The sequence below is a fragment of the Lepus europaeus genome, chromosome 15 (assembly GCF_033115175.1).
Source record: "Lepus europaeus isolate LE1 chromosome 15, mLepTim1.pri, whole genome shotgun sequence".
Lineage (NCBI taxonomy): Eukaryota > Metazoa > Chordata > Mammalia > Lagomorpha > Leporidae > Lepus > Lepus europaeus.
In genome coordinates, this window is record NC_084841.1 from 74686713 (window position 1) to 74712317 (window position 25605).

The following is a 25605-nucleotide window of genomic DNA, read 5'->3' on the forward strand; positions in this document are numbered from 1 at the left end:
ATGAATGGAAAAAAATAGTAATAGAATAGTACATTCACTATATAGTTGGAACTCTTAAATCTATTTGAAGAATGAAAAAAAATAAAAGGTGATAGAAAGTACAGAGGGACTTCAAAATTTGTGGAAAATGGAAATAAAAAAGGACTGCTGAAGGTTCCTACTAGTTCATAGTGAGAGGAATTATTACATATACTTTGAAATAATAAAATAGTGCAGATTTTTTTTACTTTGAGTTGTGTATGTATTGTGTAAATGTAGTTTAGAGAAGGCAGTGTGGCTAAAACCCGTTATCTTCATGTGGTTTTAGGTCTGTGTAAAATTAGCTGACTAAGGCAGTGAAATTTATAAGAAAGTTTAAGGTAGATATATTACAGTTGAGTATCTGTTTACTGTATCAATCCTTTTCCCTTAAATTTGCTAAACTCACCATGTTACGTTAACCCTTTACTGTGTAGTTGGTGGTTCAGATAACAAGTGACATTCTCATGAGTCTGTGAACAAGGTTCAATCCATTGTTGTGAATTTTATAATAATGCAGTTTTGGTTTGATGCTGGTTTCTTTCTTTTTTTTATGGTTTTAGAATTTGTCCTGATATTTGTTTATTCTACTAAACATCATTTTCATGAATTTTTTAAAAAGGTGGATTTTAACTAGGAATTACAAAGCCCTCAGCAAAGGTTCCAAGGGCAGTACCTCAGGCTTTTTGAACATTATGATGGAGCTAAAGAAATGTTGTAACCATTGCTACCTCATTAAGCCACCAGATAATAATGAATTCTACAATAAACAAGAGGCCTTACAAGTAAGAATTTTTAATATTGCTACATTGTGATAAAGCAAAATAAAAAAATATTTCAGTTATAACTGAAAACACAATGCTCGTATGTATTGTTAAGTTCTTTTTGGTTAATGGTACATTTAAATAATAGTCTTGGTCATTTTTTAGCCTTTATAAAAAAGCCTTTAAATTTTTGTCAGATATTTTTCTCTTAAATTTATATTTATTGGGTCCAGTGTTTGGCTGAGCAGGTTAAGCTTGCTGCCTGCAACACCAGCATCCCATATTGGAGAGCTGGTTTGAGTCCCAGCTGCTCCACTTCCAGTCCAGCTCCCTGCTAATGCCCTGGGGAAAGCAGATGCAGATGGCCCATGTGCTCGGGTCTTGCCACCCATGTGCAAGACTCAGATCCCAGATGGAGTTCTAGGCTCCTGGCTTCAGCCTGTCCAAACCCCTGCCATTGTGACCATTTGGGGAAAGAACCAGCAGATGGAAGATCTCTTTATCTTTGTGTTTCTCCATCTCTCTTTCACTCTGCCTTTCAAATAAATAATTAAAAAAAAGAACAAAACTGTATTTTGAGAGGCAGACAAACCTGCCATTGACTGGTTCACTCCCTAGATAGATGTTTGCAACAACCCTGTGCTGGACTGGGCTGAAGCCAGGAGCCAGGAACTCAATCCAGTTCTTTCAGATGGGAGGCAGGAGCCCAATTACTTGAGCTGTCATTGCTGCCTCTCAGGGTCTACCTTGGCAGGGAGCTGGATTCAGGAGCTAGAGCTGGGTATCGAACCCAGGTACTCCAACATGGGATGTCAGCATCTTAAAAGCTAAGCTAAATGCCTGCCTCAGCTTATCTCATTATTTTGATCAATTTTCTATAAACAAATCTGAAGCCATAGGCTATACCAATTTATCCAGCCAAGTTCCCTTAGTATATTCATAATTGTAGAAAAATTGACTAATAGTGATTATGCTCAATTTGTGATCTGTCAAGTGAAAAAGAAGATCATCTTGACTTCACATCTTATTCTTCCTGTCACTTCGGAGAAGTGTGAAGGTACAGCTGCAGTGCATCCACAGTAGTGCCTTGAGGGACTAAGATTCACTGACCAATATGTACTACATTAGAATGCATTTGCTAATTGTTTTAAAACCTTTGTTTGCTTAGTTGCTGCTTCTTTCAGTGTGTTTTTAAGCTAAGATTTTTGGAGAAATAGGTTGAGTATCCCTTACTTGAATTGCTTAGGACCAGAAATGATTCAGATTTTAGAGTTTCTCAGGCTTTGTAATGTTCGCATAGATTTTACCACTTGAGCATCCCTCATCTGAAAACCAAAAAGCTCCAGAATCTGAATGTTGTGTCATTGGTGCTTATTTTCAACATTATGAAAATTTTAAAATTCAGTTTAGAATAGTTAAAGCAGCTGGAGTTTTAAGTGGAGTACTTGTGTCATTTGCTTCTTTTCACATGTAACAATTTTAATTTATTGCTTCCTTAGCACTTAATTCGTAGTAGCGGAAAACTGATTCTTCTTGACAAGCTTTTAATTCGTCTCAGAGAACGAGGCAATCGAGTTCTTATTTTTTCTCAAATGGTGCGGATGTTAGATATACTTGCAGAGTATCTCAAATATCGTCAGTTTCCCTTTCAAGTAAGCATTTTATTGTCTTTAAATCTTGAGTTTGTTTTACAGAATAACCTTTGAAATTATTTTGTTAATGAAATGCATATTTTTATGTAATCTAGTTTTTCTTGAAATGATCTGCTTTTTAAAATTTCTCCTTTTTTCTTTTACCAACAAAGCCCTTTTTCCTGTCTTTTCTCTAATTTTTATTTTCTTTTGATTCTGTCTATTCTTTCTGGGCTTGCTTTAGATTTTAGAAACTTGACTAAGCGAGTTTCCAAGATACAAATGATCTTAAGGGCTTTCAAATGGGAAGGAAAACAGCGAGCAGCTTTTTTATAAATTATTTTTAAGAAAGCTTTTATTTAATGAATACAATTTTCATAGGTACAGCTTTAGGAATATAACAGTTCTCCCTCCCGTCCCATACCCGCCCTCCCGTCCCACCTCCTACTCCCTCTCCCATCCCATTCTTCATTAAGATTCGTTTTTAATTATATTTTTATACAGAAGACCAATTCTATATACTAAGTAGAGATTTCAACAATTTGCACCCACACACAATCACAAAGTGTGAAGTACTGTTTGAAAACAAGTTTTGCCATTAATTCTCAAAGTATAACTCAATTAAGGACAGAGGTCCTACATGGGGAGTAAAGTGCACAGTAACTCTTGTTGTGATTTAACAATTGACACTCTTATTTATGATTTCAGTGATCATAAATAGCTGCTGTAACAGCTACCAAGGCTATGGAAGCCTTTTGAGTCCACAAATTCCTGTCAGCATTAGACAGGGCCACAAGCAAAGTGCAGGTTCTCTCCTCCCGTCCTTCTTTGATGGCCCGTCTTTCTACTGTAGCCTCACTCACAGAGATCTTTCATGTAGCACGCTTTTTGCCTCAGTGTCTTGGCTTTCCATGCCTGAAATGCTCTCATGGACTTTTCTGCCAGGTCCAAATGCCTTTAAGAGCTGATTCTGAGGTCAGAGTGCTCTTTAGGGCATTTATCATTTATGAGTCATGAGCAGTCTTTGTGAATACTACCAGGACTGTTATGGGTTCTGATGATTGTGTAGCCACTCAGGTGCAGAGTTTGCTGACTAACTGGAGAACTTCAGGAAAGATTAGGTGATCAAGATAAGCTTGTGGTCAAGATAAGCTTGTATTCCTTCCATCTATTCAAAGCATATATTAAAGTTCATTCATTATAGTTAAAACCAACACTGATGAGTATTTAATATTAGAAGTCTGTTACTATTCTCAGTGCTTTACATCTTATGATTTATTTAATTCTTACAGCAATTCTATGAACTGTGCCAGGAGCTTAGTGAACATTCAGTATTTACAGATAGTGAATGATGTATATTTAGTGCAGGCAGTTTAACGGTCATAAAATTGTAATCATGAAACTCAAAATATGTAATTTCTGCTCTGTTGGAGTTTACAGTCTGGTGTGGGAGACAGATACTAAGTAGGTAATTACAAATGACAACTCTTGGTAAGTGCTATGAAAGACAGGTGTTTTGTGATATGAATATTGAAATAATATAGTTTTCTTAGGGGAAAAACTGGAAGAGTACCATCATTTGAGGTTTTTAAAAACAGCCTTAATAAGATGTAATTCTTTTTTTTAAATAAGCAGGTATTTTTTTTTAAAGATTTTATTTATTTATTTGAGAGGTAGAGTTACAGACAGTGAGAGGGAGAGACAGAGAGAAAGGTCTTCCATCTATTGGTTCACTCCCCAGATGGCCGCAACAGTCAGAGCTGTGCTGATCTGAAGCCAGGAGCCAGGAGCTTCTTCTGGGTCTCCCATGTGGGTGCAGGGGCCCAAGGACTTAGGCCATCTTCTACTGCTTTCCCAGGCCATAGCAGAGAGCTGGATTGGAAGAGGAGTAGCCGGGACTAGAACCGGTGCCCGTATGGGATGCTGGCGCCGCAGGCAGAGGATTAACCCAGTGCGCCACAGTGCTGGCCCCAATAAGATGTAATTCTCATACCATACCCATTTAAAGTGTACAGTTCAGGGAGCCGGCACTGTGGCACAGCAGGTTGAAGTGTACCATTCAGTAGTTTTTAATATAATCACAGATCTCTGCATTTATCAACACAATTTCAGAATATTTTCATCATATCAGAAAGAAATCCTGTACTCTTATAGGTTCTCTTCATCCTTCCATTATTCTTCTTCCCCCTAGCTTGTGTTGGTTTGTTTTTAAACAAATTGTTTTGTGTAAATAATCAAAGCAAAATATAGTACAGAAGTGCCTATGAGCACCAGTTCTCTGCCCCTGGTCCCTTCTTGTGCATGGATCACTTCCTGCAGAGACTAACTTTATTTTGGTTCAGGCCATGACACAATAAGTGACATAAGACTGTTCTTAAAGTTTTTATTAATTGAAATTTTTGTTTAAGTGGAAAAGAACATTGTACACTTATGCCAAAACTACTGAGAATAAGTTATTTGATGTATTTTTTATATTATTTTTGGATTTGAGATTTATATAGTAACAAAGCTAAGTTTGACATACAGTCTCTTAAAATACTAGTTTTTAAAAACGTTATTACTTATTTGAAAGGCAGTGAGACAGCATTGATCTTCTGACCCACTCTCCAGGTACCTGCACCAGCTGAGCCTGGGCCAGGCCAAAGCCCAGAGCTGGGAAACCAATCCAGATATTCCCCATGGGTGGCAGGGACCAGCTGCCACCTGTTGCTGTCACCTGTTGCAAGAAGCTGGAACTAGGAGTAGAACCTAGGCACTGCAATAGTGTACACAGACTTCCTAACCAGTATTTTAACCACTAGACTAGATGTCTACCTCCCAAAAATATTAATTTTGAATCTAGCTTTGAAATCATGGATCATAATAATAAATAAGTTATTTGCAGTGTATAATCAGTTAAAGTGAAAGTGCATCTAATGTTTAGTAAGACACCATTAATAACAGGCACTATGCTGTTTTCCTACCTTCTCTCTCTGAGTCTTCTAAAGATTATGGAGGAGACTTACCATATCTGTTCTACTGAGAAGGAAACTGACAGAAAACTTACTTGCCCATGTCACTGTGTGGATAGGAAAGAGAGGTCACAGTGTTTCACATTGGTGATTTTTAAACGTTTGCATATATCATAACTAACAGGAGCAGGGATAGTGCTGTGCCATGGGTTAAGCCACTGCCTGGCATCCCACATGAGTCCCAGCTGCTTTACTTTGCCAATGTGCCTGAGAATGCAATGGAAGATGGCCCAAGTGTTTGGGCACCTGCCACCTATATGGGAGATCCAAATGAAACTCCTGGCTGTGGCCTGGCCCAGTCCTGGCCATTGTGACCATTGGGGTGTGATTTAGTGGCTGAAAGATTCTTTCTCTTTTGCTAATTCTTGTTTATCAAATAATTAATCAGTCAATAAATATCAGTCTTAATAAGAACTAACTGGAAGGCTTTCACTGGACTCCTTCCCTAGTTTCTGATTCAGTAGGTCTGAGGGTAGAGGTCAGTAATATCCATTTCTGTGTTCTCAGGCAATAACAATGCTCTTGGTCTAATCACCACACTCAGCTTAATTATGGGCTATGACCTGTTTGTGGATCTAGGAATCAGCTTAAAGGATTGCACTGTCATTTTTAAAGTCTGAAATAAATTTATAAAGTTTGAGAGTATATATAATATAGCACATACTGTCACAAAATTAAATATGAGAACATGTATAACACAGTAGTATATCTTGTCATGGAACTTTTTTTCAGATGATTGTAAATAGCTGTGTACTTGTTAACATATATTTTACATGGAGTATCAGGCCAAACAATAGGATGACTGATGGCTGTGTTCTCAGGCGAAGCAGTCTGAGGCGTTGAGAGCACAGAATCTAGAGGCAGAGTGCCCAGGCATAATTTGACAGTCTAATATCCACCTCCTCGGATAGTGATGGCAAAGTACATACTGCATTTTCATACTTGACTTTGTGATTCATTTTAATTGCTTTTTAGCATTTTGATATGTAGTACTTTAATGTGTTTTATTCTAGAGATTAGATGGATCAATAAAAGGGGAGCTGCGGAAACAAGCTCTTGATCATTTTAATGCTGAGGGATCAGAGGTATGACTGCTTTAAAATTGTAAATAGTTTGTTAGTCATATGTTAGTTGTGTTTTGTTTAATCACTTAAATAGTTGCTTAAAGAGTCAGTTTTTATTAGGAAATGAAATTTTTCTTTTTTTTTTTTTTTTTTTTTTCTTTTGACAGGCAGAGTGGACAGTGAGAGAGAGAGAGAGAGACAGAGAGAAAGGTCTTCCTTTGCCGTTGGTTCACCCTCTAATGGCCGCCGCGGTAGCGCGCTGCGGCCGGCGCACCGCGCTGTTCCGATGGCAGGAGCCAGGTGCTTCTCCTGGTCTCCCATGGGGTGCAGGGCCCAAGCACTTGGGCCATCCTCCACTGCACTCCCTGGCCACAGCAGAGAGCTGGCCTGGAAGAGGGGCAACCGGGACAGGATCGGTGCCCCGACCGGGACTAGAACCCGGTGTGCCGGCGCCGCAAGGCGGAGGATTAGCCTGTTGAGCCACGGCGCCGGCCAGGAAATGAAATTTTTAAGAGTGTTTTGTTAGATGTGAGAAGGTTCACTTTTTCTTGTCATACTTCAGCTTGGAACAGTTAAATTGCTTCAAAATAAATTAACCCACTTTTATTTGGAAGTGGGTTTTTTTTGTGTGTATGTGTCTGACTTTCGTTTTTTTGAAGAAATAAAATGTATGGATAGCTGAAGCCTCATTGCTTTCACATTCTATTCCTTTTTCACCAGAATTAAGTACTGTATTGACTTTGGCATTTGTTATTACCATATACATTTATATTTTGTAATCTTGTTAATTGGTCTTGCTGTAGGGATTTATATATTAGTTATTTTTTGAAACTGCCTTTCACATTTGGTTGTAAAATACTAGATAAATTCAGAAAATGAATTGTGAAACCATTTTCAGTTTGGGTTTTTAGGCTCAGTTTACAAGATTTAAAAATTTTGTATTTATAATTCTTTCAGGACTTCTGTTTTTTGCTTTCCACAAGAGCTGGAGGTCTAGGGATTAATTTAGCCTCTGCTGATACTGTTGTCATATTTGATTCTGATTGGAACCCACAAAATGATCTTCAGGCACAGGCTAGAGCTCATCGAATTGGGCAAAAGAAACAGGTATTTTTTAACTTTCATGGCCTTTTGCAGCATTTTTTTAAAAATTAAAGTAAGCTAAAAATTCTAGCCATAATGTAAGAAGGAAGGTTTTACTCAAAATCCTCTCTGTATCTTTGATTATATTGTTACATATTTTTAAAATTGTCACTCTGATTTTTTGACATCAATTAACTTGATGAAAGATGAACTCATTGATGTACTGATGTTTACGCACTTTAGGTTAACAATATTAATTATAATAAAATAATAATAAATCCTTTTTACTGCCATTTGTTTCCTCATGTACATTTTTACAGGTGAATATATATCGTCTAGTTACAAAGGGATCAGTTGAAGAAGATATTCTTGAAAGGGCCAAAAAGAAGATGGTTTTAGATCATCTTGTGATTCAAAGAATGGACACAACTGGGAAGACAGTACTACACACAGGTTCTGCCCCATCAAGGTGATTACTTTTTTATAAAAGTATCATTTTAGAATAACCTTAAACTCATTTTCTGATTCTGAAATCTTACAACATCTTAAGTAGATCATTGAAGTGCTGTATTAACTCTTGAAATTTTATGTTTTTGAAGACAGAACTAATTTCTAGTCAGAAGGCATATGTTCAATACCTGGTTTCATCCCTACAGATTTGTAAGGGGAAATTCTTTTAACTTCTGTGCTTCAAGTTCTTTAGGTTTAAAATAACTACCTTCATGTAACTGTTACACTTGTGACTGTGTCAGTAATTAGTAAAAGTGCTATACAAACATTACATGTTTAACTGTTAAGTATCCTTATTTTTTCCTGTCTATAGTTCTACTCCTTTCAATAAAGAAGAGTTATCAGCTATTTTAAAGTTTGGTGCTGAAGAACTTTTCAAGGAACCTGAAGGAGAAGAACAAGAGCCCCAGGTTAAAAAAATTACTTCCCTTCCAGTTTGTGTTGTCTATTTGATAGGAAGGAAAGCTTCAAGTATGTTTAAAGGTTTACTTCTAATTACAGGAAATGGATATAGATGAAATCTTGAAGAGGGCTGAAACTCATGAAAATGAACCAGGCCCTTTAACCGTAGGAGATGAATTACTTTCCCAGTTCAAGGTAGGTGTCTTTTTCTTTTTCTTTATGATTACATAAGTTTAGACATTGAGTTTATTATCATCTAGTGTTTTATTAAATCTTTTAAAGGCATAATAAATAAGGCAGGTTTTGTCTTAAAATTTTCTGTGTTTTGTAAGATCTTTCCTAGCTTGTTCGAAACAGCACCACTCTGATTTGAGTAGTTAGGAACAGTTGGCATTTACTTGGGTGAGGACAGCTGTTATTTCTTAATTAGCACCTAGAATATTGTTCAGCAAATACCATGTCCTCAAATATTTGAATTATATAAATGAGTGGATATGCTCTCTTGCTTAGATTTCCATGACTGAAGGCTTTTTTATTGGAACATGTTTTGACATTAAGTTTTAAGAATTATCACAGGTAAGCAAAGTACCAGACAACGTAAGCAACAGATTACTATTTATCAATCCTTATAAATATTCCTGGTTTGGTGAGGGCTGTAGAGTTGGCAAGGTATCCTAAAGCAGTATATGTCAGCTGACCACGGAGTAAATTTAGTACAGTTTGTTTAAGGAAGCAGATTCCTCTATATATTAGCCATTTGTTGAGCTGAGGATTTTAGGGATCCCTTCAACTTATGTCATTTGTTCATTAAGCAAATATTTACAGAGAACTCTGAATATACTACATACCAGTGACACAGAGGTGATTAAGAGCTTCTGTGATTTTAATATACTACCCTAGCTGCTGTGCAGAGGACACTGTAGTGTAGGGTAAGACCTGAAGGAGGGAGATAAGACAGAAGAAAACTGCAGGAATCCTGGTGAGGTAATGGTTCCTGGAACCAACACTCCGTCTAATTATGGTTTAATTAACACCTTTTTCTCAATATCTTAAGTATTTGTTGTAAATTTGATAATTTGTAAATAACTCACTGATAACTAGAGTAAGCATGAATGTAAGTTGTTTTTTACCATTGAGTTGATACTTGTACACAGCTGGCTAAAAGGCAAATCACATTTAAGTAACAGGAGGGAATAAACATTATTTTCAGCCCTGTTCCTTGTGAAGAATAAGCACAGTCTGCACCCAATATCAGTAAATTTTAGTGAACTTACACTACTAAGTTTCCTTTTAATGAGTATTTTCTATATATTAAATTCCACAGATGTTCATCTTTTTTAAGCCTTAGAAAAGTTAGTGTGCTATCACTATCCTTTAACTTAGAGATGAAGAAACTAGGGTTTAAACAGCCTAAATCATTTATCTGAGGTCCCCAGAGCTCCTTTTCTGTGTTAGAAGCTCTTCAAATAAAGTTGTTGTTACTATAAGAATCTTCTGTAGCACTTAGCAATTGATGAACTGGTCTGGGAGTTGTAGAAGGTTATCATGTAATAGTATGAATTGCTTTTTTGGTTCTGCTAACTGCTTCTACTTCTGTTGTAATGACAGTTTTGGGGGACACAGAGTAAAAGAATCATTACTGGAGAAAGATTGTAAAAAGTCATTTGGTTTCATCTTTGCTTTTAATAAGAAATGAACCTAGAAGGTTTAGCTAGTCACATTTAATTTACTACATAATCAACACAAGCTTAAAAATTTTGTTCATGGAAAATGTGCCTTATCTTTAATTTCCATTTTACCATGAACTTTTTGAAGCCCTTTAGTATTCATTGTCCTGAGGATATTTGGGTTTCATTTTCATTCTTGCATGCCACTGTGTCCTTAAAGGAAATACATAATTTAATGACAATACTTACCCTGTGAAAAACCTGGGATTTATCAGGTTGCCAATTTTTCAAATATGGATGAGGATGACATTGAGTTGGAACCTGAAAGAAATTCAAAAAACTGGGAAGAAATTATTCCAGAAGATCAAAGAAGACGATTAGAAGAAGAGGAAAGACAAAAGGAACTTGAAGAAATTTATATGCTCCCAAGAATGAGAAATTGTGCAAAACAGGTGACTTTGTAATTGAAAAAATCTCTGTAATGTAGAAATATTCACCCCGGGCAGCTCTTTTGGTTTATAAGAGAGATTGGTCCATAGATTTGTTTTCTTATAATAGCCTTGATTTAATTTGTTGTGCTTTCATTTCCAGTTAGTTCACTTATACCTTCTCTTTGACCCATAGGCTTTTTCTTTCTTTTTTTTTTTAATAACATACCTGTTGCCTTGATAAATTTTATTAATTTGAGAGGCAGAGTTACAGAGAGAGAGGGAGGGAGAGACAGAGAGAGGTCTTCACTCCCCAAATGGCCACAACAGCCAAAGCTGGGCTGATCTGAAGCCAGGAAGCAGGAGCTTCTTCCTGGTCTCCCATGCAGGTGTGGGGGCCCACACACTTAGGCTATTTTCCACTGCTTTCTCAGGCTTCTGCAGGGAGCTGGATCAGAAGAGGAGCAGCTGGGACTCAAACCTGCATTCTTTTTTTTTTGACAGAGTGGATAGTGACAGAGAGAAAAGTCTTCCTTTTTGCCGCTGGTTCACCCTCCAGTGGCCGCTGTGGCCGGCACATCACGCTGATCCGAAGCCAGGAGCCAGGTGCTTCTCCTGGTCTCCCATGCGGGTGCAGGACCCAAGGACTTGGGCCATAGCAGAGAGCTGGCCTGGAAAAGGGGCAACCGGGATAGAATCCGGCGCCCCAACCAGGACTAGAACCCGGTGTGCCGGTGCCGCAAGGCGGAGGATTAGCCTGTTAAGCCACGGCACCGGCCTAAACCTGCATTCATATGGGATGCCAGTGCCACAGCACTAGCCCCAACCTGTAGGCTTTCTGAAAGTGTTCTTAATATTAACTTTCCTCCAGTTTTGTCAAATAGACTGATTATTTTCACACTGGTACATAAGTGTGTTTTTAAGTATTAAGTCTTAATAACCTTGTGTTATTAACCCTATTTTTCTCTTTTAATTTTATGTATTAAATGATTCTGACATACAGAATACTGTTTTTTAAAATTCTGACCATCCTTTACTATTAATGTAAAAACCTTTACTTAAGCTATTGCTCTCTAATCCCAGATTAGCTTCAATGGAAGTGAAGGGAGACGCAGCAGAAGTAGAAGATACTCCGGATCTGATAGTGACTCAGTCTCAGAAAGGAAGAGGCCAAAGAAACGTGGAAGACCTCGGACTATCCCTCGGGAGAATATTAAAGGATTTAGTGACGCAGAAATTAGGCGGTAAGATGATATAAAACCATTTCACTTCAGTTTGATTTTACTGAAGAATGAGGTTAAAATACAAAAATTCTATAATTTTCAAAATTAAGACAAAGGTCTTCAAAAAGGCAAGTATGATATTTGAGGAAGAATCGAATGGTTCTGCTTCTAAGTATTCATTATAATTCTTAGAAAACAAGTTTATCAGATCTTTGCATGTTATTTATTTGTAAGTCTATTTAGAATGCTACCTTTTTGTTTTATTAATATGGTTCAGAATAATGACCCTTTTGAATAATGAAAAAATATTTTGATACGTCAGATTTAACACTGCATTTATGGCTCAACTTTATTAATTTTTTCTGAGATTAATTTAGTTCTATATTTTTCTAAAGACTGTGATGATTTGCTTTTTGAAAGTAACCATGTTAAAAGCATATCTGGTATGTCCAAGTAGGAATTAAAATAAGATTGGCTATGCGAGATAAATTGTACCTTCCATTCAACCTATGTTTATATATATATATATGCATTTCTTTCAGGGAATGAGATAACAGCTTATTTTGTTTATGTAACAGATTTGCATGTGAAATTTGTAAAAAGGTTATCTGTTTTTGTATTCTGAGAGTTTGTTGTTTATTTCAACTCCATTGTAACTGTTTTCTTTTAAACCATAGACTTGACGGAAAACGTTCTTCTTCATTTTTTCTGCCAGAAAACTAAATACATTGTTTTTGTTCAGGGCAGTTTTTATTACTATCTGATTTACTGGACTTTCTATCTTTAGTTGAAAAACCATTTCAACTTCTACTTTTCCTGGATATTTTTTCTCATCCACCAGTCACTTAAATAGTTTTATTCCTAAGTAAAAATTTTATTTCCCATTGGTAATACTACACATCTGAACTACAGCCATTCAGTAAATTTATCTGCACTTGAATGTGAGGAGGTGCAATATCTAGAGACACTTCCTGTGATAGCTTTGAACCTTCTTTTTGTCATAAAATAATAAAGTAATTTCTAAAATAAAATTTAGCTTCTATTGTTTTATTTATATTGGTATCTAAATATTCTGGGTTTATACTATGACTTACTTGGTGTATGTTAATCATTTTTATTTATAGGATAGTTTATCCATTTTCTGTTAGTCACAATGGATTGAATTAATTTTTGTACTAACAAAATATTCTCTTTCTATATGCATTATAAATATGTTTGGCTTCTTCCTTTTTTGTTTTGTTTTATTTTGTTTTTTGTTTGGATAGTGAAGCATACGTTTAAACCGAATAATTATTTTCTGTTAGGTTTATCAAGAGCTATAAGAAATTTGGTGGCCCTTTGGAAAGGTAAATATATTTACCATTTTCATAGAATTATGGAATGTGTTACATGCTGTCAGCCTAATTTATTTACACTGCCGTTCAGTTCAGCTGCTTTTTGTTAAACTTGATTTTATTGGACATTTACAAAATTAACCTAGAAAATTTTAGGTTGATGTTTAAAAATGTTTTTGTGCCATCTTTAATTCTTCCTAGTCTCTGAAATATTCTTATCTGTAAATGAAGTTGTTTATAAATCATGTTTAAATTGCATTTTTTGGCCGGTGCCGCAGCTCACTTGGCTAATCCTCTGCCTGCGGCGCTGGCACCCCATGCTCTAGTCCTGGTTGGGGCGCTGGATTCTGTCCCGGTTGCTCCTCTTCCAGTCCAGCTCTCTGCTGTGGCCCGGGAAGGCAGTGGAGGATGGGCCCAGTGCTTGGGCCCTGCACCTGCATGGGAGACCAGGAGGAAGCACCTGGCTCCTGGCTTTGGATCAGCACAGCACACTGACCATAGGGGCCATTTGGGGAGTGAACCAATGGAAGGAAGACCTTTCTCTCTGTCTCTCTCTCTCTCTCACTGTCTAACTCTGCCTGTCAATAAATAAATAAATAAATGAATTGCATTTTTATAGCTAGAAGTTACTTTCCACAATCTTTTTCATTTTCCATCAACAGCTTGTTAAGTAGCATGAGTGAATTTATCCACAGAGGCGCTCACATAGTCTCTCATTGCCAATTCTGTGTGGAAATTTATAGATTATTAGAATTAAAGTTTTCAAGATAGGTTTTTTTGAAGTTACCTGTTAATCCCTGCAGCTGTTAGTGATTTAAGTAGTCCTTATCCTTACTATTGCCAACTCATGCAGCAGTGAGGAAATATCTAGCCCTCAACATCATTTGGCCTGGTACTGCCAAGGCAACCACAGGTGGGACTTGAAATTCAATAAATCTATAGCAGGCTAATTTTTAAGTTGATAATTTTGTATGTCCTGCAAATGATACAAATATCCAGATGGCCCTTGCCAGAAAACCCTGGTAGAGACTAGCAAAAACTCAGTTTAATTTTGTTCTCTTAAAAATTCCTTTCACTTTCCATTTTATTTTGAGATGACTTGCTTAAAATATAGTGAAATACTTGTGTATTATTTTGATGGAAAATTCTTAAGCATTAATCAGTATTCATATCCTCTTTGGTACGTGGTTTAAAAAATTATAGCCTTCATTCATGTCCTTTTCATTTATAATTTTCCTAAAACTTTACCACTTAGGATTTGATCAGTTGCTTTTACAGAATTGTTCTATAACTGTCAGATTTGGAGTATATAATTTGTTCTATAAAGAATTCAATCACTTTGTTGTCTTTGAATTTATAACTGTTTCTTTTCCAAATCATCCTGGTTTTTATTTCATGCCACCATGTGAGCTAAAATTTATAAGGCATGCAGTAGTGTGACAATTAGATCTTGATATACAGGAAAAACTTCATATATTTTAAATGACACCACTTCATTTAACAAATGTATCTGAAAATTTATTCTTTTGTTACAGATTAGATGCCATTGCGCGAGATGCTGAATTAGTTGATAAGTCAGAAACAGACCTTAGACGACTAGGAGAATTGGTACATAATGGTTGCATTAAAGCTCTAAAGGATAGTTCTTCAGGAACAGAACGAACAGGTAACATCAAAATGAGAGTGATTTAAAGAGAGATAAATAAGAAAGTTTGAAAACACACTTATCAAATTAGAATTTTAAACTGCTTTACAAAAGAAAGCAAAGCTATTCTGGGTAATAGACAATGAAAAAGAGAATTGTACTTTTGAAGGCAGTAAAATCTATTCTTTGGGGCTTCTGTTATATTCTGGCTGGGATATAGTGTCAGGAATTATTGTTGGTTGAACTGTCTTTACATGAATGGAGAAACAGCATGTGCCACTTTATTTTGCAGAATTATGCTTTATGCATTTTTGTGTGTGTGTTTTTTAAGGTGGTAGACTTGGAAAAGTAAAGGGTCCAACATTCCGAATATCAGGAGTTCAAGTGAATGCAAAGCTAGTCATCTCCCATGAAGAAGAACTGATACCTTTGCACAAATCCATTCCTTCAGATCCAGAAGAAAGAAAGCAGTGAGTTACTTTTTCTGTTGTAAAATTTTTTTATTTAAGTGTATCTTATGGTATTGCTAGTTTTGAATAAAGTTTTGTATTTTTAAGTTCTGATGCAAATATGTTCTTCAAAATTATTTTTAATAGCTTATAAACTTGACAGTAGTTATTAATTTTAATGCTAGGTATACTGTCCCATGCCACACGAAGGCAGCTAATTTTGATATAGACTGGGGAAAAGAAGATGATTCTAATTTGTTAATTGGAATCTATGAATATGGATATGGAAGCTGGGAAATGATTAAAATGGATCCTGACCTCAGTCTAACACACAAGGTACTTACATATTACTTGATTTTATTGACTGTTAATGTTGAATTTCACTTAATTGGATTTTTGCATTTAGATTTAAATTTTCTTTTAAATATAAAAGCAATGTTTAGAATTTTTGGTGATTTGATTCTATTTGATAGCTAAGTAATTTTCTTTGCCTAAAATGGAAAAACATGAGACTGTTTCTTTCTTCATTGTACTATATTATGTATATACTTACTGATGAAAGAATTCAGGGCCTGGTGCTGTGACACTGCAGGTTAAACTGCCACATGCAATGGCATCATCCCATATGGGTAGCAGTTTGAGTACCAGCTGCTCCACTTCCGATCAAGCTACCTGCTAATGTGCCTGGGAAAGCAGTGGCAAATGGCCCAAGTCCAAAAAAAGGAAAGAAATTTAACAATACTGTAACATTGTATAACACTGGATATTAAATATACTTTTATAAAGTTGAAAGCAATCTTGGTATAAAATTTTATACTTTGTCTTTATTTTGAAAGATAATCACATGAGCAGTTCTATTGAGGTATATATATTTAGAATTCCCGGTGAAATTAAATCTTAGCCTATGGCATAGTATTTTAAAAAGGAGTTTTGCGTAGAGTTGTTTCTCCAAATATTTAAGTATTTTATAACAGCGTTAGTGAATTTTCTGTACATATACATACTTTTTTTAAAATAAGAATTTTTTTTCCTAAAGACAACTTGAAAGAATTACTTACCTTTTTTTTTAGATTCTTCCTGACGATCCTGATAAAAAACCACAAGCAAAACAGTTGCAGACACGTGCAGACTACCTCATCAAATTACTTAGTAAAGATCTTGCAAAAAAAGCTCAGAGGCTTTCCGGTGTTGTAAGTTAAAATTCAGATCAATAACAGGTTTTTTTCCCCCCAGTAGGATAAACAGGCTTTAGTTAATATGAGCTTCTAAGTGTGTTTTTCCATAATTCATTGGTTTTATTGAAATGTGATAATATTTAGCTTTAAATTACCTCAGTATAATATATTTAATTAAAACAGGGAAGACATATCTTTCAGAAAAATAGGATCCTGTTTTTTCTAGTAATTGGAAAGGAAGTAGAAGAAACTTTTTCAGAATGTAGAATGTTTTTTAAGAGGTTGAAACAATCTACCACTTAGCACTTGTTTGCCTCCAAAAGAATAAAGGAACACACAAATATTTAGAGAGAGTACATTTATAACTTTTATTATAATATGTTGTTTTTATAATTGATTTCCTGCCACACCTAATTAAAAAATTAAATTTAATCATAGATTTAGGTAGGTGTATATGCATATACACACATATATGAAAAAATATTATGTATATAGAATTTGGTACGATCCAAAGTTTTTGTATCCGCCGGGGATCTTGGGATGGATCCCTTTTCCCCCACTACCCCTCCCCACCATCCCCATCCCGGGTAAGAGGAAGACTACTGTGTTTGGAGGCATTGAAGAGCTTAAGGGACAGTGACAAAGATCACTGAACTTGATTATGTAGTGACTCCAAAAAAGCAGAGAAAAGCTGCCAAACAGGAGGTAATTGGAAAATTAAAGCTACATTTAATAGTTTACATATGACCACAGCATCAGTAACCACCAGTGTAGCATTAGAAATCATTTCTAATTCTATTTCTGGTACCACTGATTTTAGTCGAAGGTGGTAATAACCTAGGAGGGTGAAAAAAATCCCTTTTCAATTGTCTCTAATCTTTTTAAAGAGATAATCATGTTAATATTTACTTTTCTCCGTAATACTGTATTTGGCTCTTTAGGTTATGTCATCTTTATTGACTTTATAAGGTTAATGTGGTTTCATACCAACAGACTAAGGTTTGGGGAGGATTGTGATTTCTAGCTTAAGAGTTATTATTTATGAGGTTATTGAAAATGAAATCTGGAGAGTTGTTTAAAATGAAAATAATTATTTTTAGGGAGGTTCAAAGAAGAGAAAAGTAAGCACAAAGAAGAATAAAACGATGAAATCTATAAAAGTGAAAGAGGAAATAAAGAGTGATTCTTCTCCCCTGCCCTCAGAAAAGTCTGATGAAGATGATGATAAGGTGAGAATATGCCTTAGAGCAGCAAACTTTTCTAGGGAAGGGGAACATGGCTTGATTTTTGTATCATTTACATTTAAAATTAGAACAAAGGCCTGAAATTCTACTTTTAGGTACTGAGAGTTGTGAATGAGTGAGTGTGTGTGTGTGCATGTGCGTGTGCGCGCTTGCGTGCATGCATTTAATGGTTCATAATGTAGTATTAGAAAACAGTTCTACCCTTCCAATAGATGTTATGTCACTCAAGGTACAGAGCAGGGGTCCTTCCTTTTCAAACATTTGCCAAATAAATGAGCTTCCATCTCCTTTTAACTATAAGTTTGAATGAGACCTCACCTTCGCTTGTAAGAAGGTGAACAATGCATGTATCATTATTGGGATTCTGGGCTACCTCATTCAGAATCCACATACATGCAGTCTAGAGTCATGAAAAAAAAAAAAAAAGTAGCCTTTGTCAAAATTTGGTTAGTAATAATACATTGGCCATACTTGCACTTTCCAGGATGAGATCACTTCTGTGAAACATCCAAATAAAAAAATTAAAACAGAAAGAGACAGTGAAGAAAAACCTGAGCCAGATGTATGTATAAAGAAAGAACCAGAAGAAAAGAGGGAAGCAAAAGAAAAGGAGAATAAAAGAGAACTTAAAAGGGAGATAAAAGAAAAAGAGGATAAGAAAGATATAAAGGAAAAAGATTTTAAAGAAAAAAGAGAAAACAAAGTAAAAGAAGCCATGCAGAAAGAAAAAGACATAAAGGAAGAAAAGGTATGCAAATCACAATGTAAAATTTAGAAAGTAAAAACAATCAGCATATTTACATTTTAGACTAAATTACACGTCAGCTTCTATTAGCCTCAACAACTGAACTCTTTAAAATTACATATGGGTGTATAGTAGAGGAGAGAAATAGGTTTGAACACTTCTTGTTTATGCCTTCAGGATAGAGTTGCAGAATAGTTTTAACTTTGGTTCCCCTAAATTTGGGAAGTAAACAAGAATATTCAGTGAGGATAAGCACTCACAATATAGAGACAGTGATTGTTTTCTGGCAATGTTAATTTTTTTGCCTGTGTTCTTGTTTAGTTTTTGTTTTGTTTTCTTTCTCTTCAGTTGAATGAATCTAAATCTGATAATAAGGAAAAATCTAAGAAATCATCTTTGTCAGATGCTCCTGTTCATATCACTGCAAGTGGTGAACCAGTTCCTATATCTGAAGAATCAGAAGAACTGGATCAGAAGACATTCAGTATTGTAAGCAGACTTTCTGATTATTAGTATTAATGCATAGGAGATTTTATTTAAATTGCAATTTCACCTTTTGGAGTTTTTAGTTTAGTAAGGTATTTGAATTTGATCATACTATAATAACAAAAACAATAGATTTACATTTAGAAGGTTTAAAGAATTTTTAAGGAGAAGGGTTTAAGGTAGTACTTAGAGAGTGAACCTTTTTTCTCCAGCTTTAGGATTTTAAACTTTACAGTTCCTGGACCTATAAAATAAATAATAGTGCTGCTTATTTATGTTGAAAGACTTTCCAGTCTTTTAGTGGCAGTGTTAGTAGAAAAGTCAATAAAAATAAAAAATGGAATTTTCCCTCTAAAAAGTCGGGGGTAAAAAATTTCCACTGTTGTATTACTAGATTGAGTAGGCATAAAATTGTAGTGTTAAATTACTATGAATATTTACAAACACATTGTTTCTGTACTTTATTGTGGGACACACAAATGATACTGGTCTAAAAATATATTGGATCTACATGCTATCAGTTTTACATGCCTGAAAATGAGAAAGAACCTCTCTTTGCCCTTTTCCAGAGAGTTTATTTACTAAGTATAATCAGTAACTCACTGTGGTCTCAAGCATGAAGTTATTTATCTTATAAGTTTTGAGGGGAACTTTATAGAGAGATGGCAGTGTGGGGAAGTAGTATGCTTGTATGAGCTTGATAGTACTGGCTTTGAAGAGTTGGTATATGTAAAGTTTTCAGAACAGTGCTCCCATCAGGGAAGCGCAGACATTGGTAGTAATTGTGGTAGAAAGTTGTTGTTACTGGGGACAGACATGACAGCAGATTGAATGAGTAAAAAATGCAGTTTAGGAACAGAACTGAGGAGTGATAATTTTAGAAGAAGACAATCTGAGTAATATGAGACAGGTATGGAATTTTCAGAACTTAAACAAAGACTGTGAAGTATATCATTACAGAAAACAACTGAAAGGAACATTTATATTTTTACATAGAAATTTATTGCATCTATATAGTTAGTATATAAGAAATATATATCTTTGTATTTCTCTTTAATGATTTCTATAATCTGAATTTTTATACCAGATTGACCAATTAATGTACCTTAGTCAAATGTTAAAAAGTTTATTTTATCAGAGGTATTATTCAAATGTTAGGTGGAAAATTTCCGCTTCTAGAATTACATTAGTGTTTGACCCACAATGGCATTCCAGATCCCCAACTAAGCCTTATCCCTTTGCACCCTGACTAGAAAATGTAGATGTAATGGACCAGTTATTCATTGCCTGCCATGGCATGTCATAATATAGCCTCAAGTATTTTTCATGCTCTCCATGGAAATCCATACCACAGTTTTCTTATTCTCCTCAGTTTGGGCCATTGAGATCCTTCCAATGACTGAGAGTATAGGAGACATTCAGAGTAAATGGCTGCTGAACCTATCTTCCCATGTTATATACTTGAGCCATGCAATGTCTCAGTTTCATTTTTAATCTCTTCAGGTTCACATGCTGAGATGCCTTCTCTCCTGTTTAAGGTTAACCTTTCTGTTTATAGTAACCTCATACTAATCTAGCTTACCTGTCAGTTCTCTTTTAATTTTTTAAGTCATACTGCATAGGGTGGGAATGAAGTTGATGGTATCTTGCCTTTTTTTCTTCACTTGAACTGCTTCCCCTATTCTACCTGCTCCATTATGGAATTGGGTAAAATAACTTTTGTCTTTTTTTCCAAAGATTTCTTTACTTATTTGAAAGGAACAGTGAAGGAGAAGGAAAACTAGAGAGAGATTTCCATCTGCTGGTTCACTCCTCAAATGGCCTCAGTACCCAGGGCTAGGCTGTGCTGAAGCCAGAGACCCCTGCTCCATGTAGCAACCAGAGTTGTAAGGAAAATAAAGTCATTCCATGTTACTTCTAGACATAAAACTCTTGGATGACTTTCCATCTCATTCAAGATTTCAAAAACTTGCTAACTAGCCTAAATTGTATGGTACATAGTTAATTCCAGTCATCTCTGCCACTTGCACTGACTTGGTTCCAGTTTCACTGGCATTCATATTGTTCTTTAAAAGTGTCATTTCTGGACATTGTGTTTATTCTTCCCTCTGCTTGGAATGCTTTCTTAAGGCACTTTAGATGTCTTTATAGAGTTCAGGTTTAGTAAAGGCATGATCTGTTTTATTTACTGTTCTGTTTTCTGGGGCTAGAACAATACTGTAATTACAATACATGCTCAAGTTCCATGCATTAATAAATTATTTTCTAATAGAATATGAGCCACCAAATTGAACAAGAAACAGAAGGTTATGAATAATACTTAAATTATTATGAAAATTAAAGACTTTTCCTAAAGAAATTTTAAATTTATTTTCATTTTATTTGAGAGACCAAGAAAGATCTTCCATACCTTTGGGGTTTACTCTTCAAATGCCCACAGCAGCCAAGGTTGTGTCATGCCAAAACCAGAAACCTAGAACTCAATATGGATCTCCCATATGGATGTCTGGGACCCTGCTGCTTCTGGGGTGCACATTAGCAGGAAGCTGGAATTGGAAGTAGAACCAAACCCAGGCACTCAGATCTGGGATGTGGCATCATAACCACTGCACAAAACACCAAAAATAATTTTCCTTTTTTAAAAGTAAGACATCAAGTTTGGCTGAAATCTAGTTTAATCACTAGGAATACATAATTCCAATATTAAGTAGAAAACTTTCTAATTGATCTCAAGAATAGTAAGTCAAAACACAATTAAAGGGGTTAGTGCTGTGGTGTAGCAGGTAAAGCCAGTGCCTGCAGTGCTGGCATCCCATATGGGCACCAGTTCAAGACCCAGCTGCTCCACTTCCGATCCAGCTCTCTGCTCTGGCCTGGGAAAGCAGTAGAAGATGGCCCAAGTCCTTGGGACCCTGCACCCGCATGGGAGGACCCCGAGGAGGCTCCTGGCTCCTGGCTCCAGATCTTCTCAGCTCCGGCAGTTGAGGTCATTTGGGGAGTGAACCAGTGGATGGAAGACCTCTCTCTCTCTCTCTCTCTCTCTCCCTCTCTCTCTTTCTCTCTCTTCCATCTGTAGAACTTTCAAATAAGTAAATAAATCTTAAAAAACCACACAATTAAAGACTCAAATCTACATGGTAAACAATTTATAGTAATAAGTAACAATTTATTATAATAAGTGTGGTCCTTCAGAGCAGTAGTGCAAGGATTTCTTTTTAAGGTAAATGATAGTAGACCAACTAAAGAAAATTGTCTGATGTTAACCCGTCTTTTTTTTTTTTTTTTTTTTCTTCTTTTTTTTGACAGGCAGAGTGGACAGTGAGAGAGAGAGAGGGAAAGACAGAGAGAAAGGTCTTCCTTTGCCGTCGGTTCACCCTCCAGTGGATGGCGCGCTGCTGCCTGCGCACCGCGCTGATCCGAAGGCAGGAGCCAGGTGCTTATCCTGGTCTCCTATGGGGTGCAGGGCCCAAGCACTTGGGCCATCCTCCACTGCCTTCCCGGGCCATAGCAGAGAGCTGGCCTGAAAGGGGGGCAACCGGGATAGAATCCGGCGCCCCAACCGGGACTAGAACCCGGTGTGCCGGTGCCGCAAGGCGGAGGATTAGCCTGTTGAGCCACGGCGCCAGCAACCTGTCTTTACTTCCTGGAACTAAACTGCCTTGCTCATCGTTGATATAATTTTGAATTTAAATTTGTTTTTACATTCATGAAGTTTATCTAAAGTTTGCCTTTTTAATAATGTTTTTATTCTGACTTTGGTATAAACTTACAGTTTTCATTACTGCAGTAAAATTGAATCATACAATTTTTGACATGTCATTCTTGTACTATCATTCCAGGGGTGATTAAGCCAATGGAAAGGCTACTGTCTGTCAGCCACTCTTGAACCACTCATGAGATTAACAGAATTCATTGGTAGTCGCCTTATATTTTGTCTGACAAAATGAAGAATAGACAGTGTATACATCTAGCTATATTGATTTTAATAACTTTACTAGTGTAAGGTTTTATTATGTAGATCCACATGCTTTATTTTTATATTATATTGCATATAGAGTATTAAGTTATACTTTGAAATATTTTATTTTCTTTTCATATTCTGCATTTATAACTGCTTAGGGATACTGTGCTAAGTAAAACCCAAACCTTTTACTTACACAAAGACTGATTTTATGTGATAGTGAAAGCCTTGATTTCCTAAAGCATACCCAAATAAGAAAAACCCTTCATGCAAGTATGAGAGCTATGAGATGATATTTATTTCTTTATTTTCTATCACACAGTGCTGTATTTGCTCATGTGACTATCAGAGAGAGAGGTAGTTCTTGTTGAAATCAGTTGTTTTAATACATGGATATGTTTTATTTCCCCATCTTCAAGTGTAAAGAAAGAATGAGGCCTGTCAAAGCAGCTTTGAAACAACTTGATAGGCCTGAGAAAGGCCTTTCAGAAAGAGAACAACTGGAACATACTAGACAATGCTTAATAAAAATTGGAGACCATATAACGGAATGTCTGAAAGAGTATACAAATCCTGAACAGATTAAGCAGTGGAGAAAGTAAGTGATAATGCTTTTCAGGAAGTGTTAAATTATGTAATAATCTTTGATGCAGCAGGTTTTTGCTTTTGAAGTTTAGATAACAAAACAATGTGTAAACAGGTAATCTGAGGATGATTGCATTTTTTGTTTACATCCTTTTATTCATAAATACTCAATCCTGATAAGCTACAGATGGCATCTATGCCTTTAAATAGAGAATATTAGAAGCTGTTTCATTGAAATATAAATTGTACTTTGTTTTAAAAGGTCTTTGAAGTTTACCATATCACTCTCAATATTATCTTTAGAAATTGGAGCACTGTGGAAAATTTGTTGTTAAATGCAACAGTTGATTAGTATAAAGTCATAAAAATAAACATCTACGGTCAATGTGAAATGCAGACTTCTGTTTTCTTTCACTTTAGAAGTAATAACAACACTGTTAATTAGTCTCTTCTTTGCTATAGGCAGTGCAATTACACAACAAAAGGAATGATATAAGGACATTTATATGGAGGAGTGATATTGATCAGATTGATGTTTAAAAAAAGTCCTGTCCTCGTTGACTTCAAAAGGGACTAGGAGGTTGAGCCAAGATCACTAGGCTTTTTGTATGCAAGTAAATAGTGAGTTCTCATATTTAGAGAAAATAAAGCCATGCATGGGCAATATTAATTGCCTGACGTCATGCATGCACCATAATATGATCATAGCAGTTGACAACACAGGATGCTCCCAGTCCCCATCTTGGCTACGTTTTTACTTTGTAACCTTGAAAAATTACCAATATCTGTGAGCCCCCAATGTTCTCTCAAATGGTAGTATCTATCACTCAGGCCATTTATATACTATAAAATACTAACTATTTTTTTTAAAGATTTATTTTATTTATTTGAAGGAGTTACAAAGAGAGGTAGAGACAGAGACAGAGGTCTTCCATCCGCTGATTCACTTCCACATGGCCACAATGCCTGGGGCTGTGCTGATCTGAAGCCAGGAGCTTCTTCTGTGTCTCCCTCACGGGTGCAGGGGCCCAAGAACTTGGGCCATCTTCTACTGCTTTCCCAGGCCATAGCAGAAAGCTGGATTGGAAGAGGAGCAGCGGGGACTAGAACCGGTGCCCATATGGGATGCCGGCGCTTCAGGCCAGGGCTTTAACCTGCTGCGCCACAGCACTGGCCCCAGTACTACATATTTTTCAACATTGCATATGTTTATGTTGTGAGGAAGTAGAGGCAATAATCCTAAAGTACAGCATTCATGGTTATCTGGCTTAATCTTTTATTTATGGTTGGAACATATATTCTAGAGTTTCAATGCATTTCTTTAAACAGGAAACATAAAACAAAATTATTCTACCCTTTCAAGCTGTTTGAACTTACAGGGTGATACCTGAAGCATGGACCCATAGAGCAGCAATGCAATAAAGTTCATTCATATGTGAGAGGCCTTAAATATTTCATGGAAAATACATATAATGAAAATACTGTGAATGAATTTCAAACATTTTAATTCTATTTTCCATGAACTTTGTGAAGTACCTTTATATATTAGGCTTAAATGAGAATGTAGTTGACTTTTCCATCTTTTTATGTTCAGGATCCAATAGTAAATCTCTGTCACTGGCTCCTAGCCAATACTCTGAACTATTGCTTCTATATGATAAAGTTAGGAAAATGGAAATGTGGCATGTTATTTCTACAGATAAATTTAGCTAATTTTTAAAGCATTGTATTGGAATTTTTGTTACTACCTTATTAATGTAAAAATGTTTGATATCTGCCTTTAAATAGTTTTATATTTTAAATGTATTTCAGAAACAGAGAGAAAACCCTCATCCATTAATTTACTCCCCAGATGCCCCTAATGACCAGGGCTGGAGCCAGAACCCAGGAACACAAGATCTCCCACATGGGTGGCAGGAACCCAATTTCTTGAACTTCACTACTCTCTCCCAAGGCTTGCATTAGCAGGAAACTAGAGTCAGGAGCTAGAGCTGGGTATTGGACCTAGGTGCTCTGGTGTGGGATATGAACATCTGAACTGCTAAACTAAATGCCCACCCTTTTGGCTTCTATAGTTTACATCTTACTATACTATGAAATTTAAAAATCTAACCAGTCCTTATTGAAATAACCTGGCCTACATAGTTATCAGTTTTGGAAAAACACAGAGAAAATACCTG

The 25605-nt window shown here is 36.0% G+C and overlaps 1 protein-coding gene across 2 annotated transcripts in view; it reads left to right on the top strand.

Annotated features, from left to right (window-relative positions):
- CHD1 (chromodomain helicase DNA binding protein 1) overlaps window positions 1–25605 on the top strand; it is a 71139-nt gene that overhangs the window by 36855 nt on the left and 8679 nt on the right. The window contains exons 16-33 of one of the 2 annotated variants that reach the window (XM_062212361.1): window positions 641–803; window positions 2282–2434; window positions 6438–6509; window positions 7446–7595; window positions 7892–8040; window positions 8395–8491; window positions 8583–8678; window positions 10426–10602; window positions 11662–11822; window positions 13106–13147; window positions 14671–14801; window positions 15112–15250; window positions 15415–15565; window positions 16300–16419; window positions 17505–17633; window positions 18133–18396; window positions 18742–18882; window positions 23260–23438. In XM_062212361.1, the coding sequence (XP_062068345.1) occupies window positions 641–803; window positions 2282–2434; window positions 6438–6509; window positions 7446–7595; window positions 7892–8040; window positions 8395–8491; window positions 8583–8678; window positions 10426–10602; window positions 11662–11822; window positions 13106–13147; window positions 14671–14801; window positions 15112–15250; window positions 15415–15565; window positions 16300–16419; window positions 17505–17633; window positions 18133–18396; window positions 18742–18882; window positions 23260–23438 (2514 nt within the window). The remainder of the gene's footprint in view (window positions 1–640; window positions 804–2281; window positions 2435–6437; window positions 6510–7445; window positions 7596–7891; window positions 8041–8394; window positions 8492–8582; window positions 8679–10425; window positions 10603–11661; window positions 11823–13105; window positions 13148–14670; window positions 14802–15111; window positions 15251–15414; window positions 15566–16299; window positions 16420–17504; window positions 17634–18132; window positions 18397–18741; window positions 18883–23259; window positions 23439–25605) is intronic. The other variant, XM_062212362.1, reaches the window with a different exon arrangement.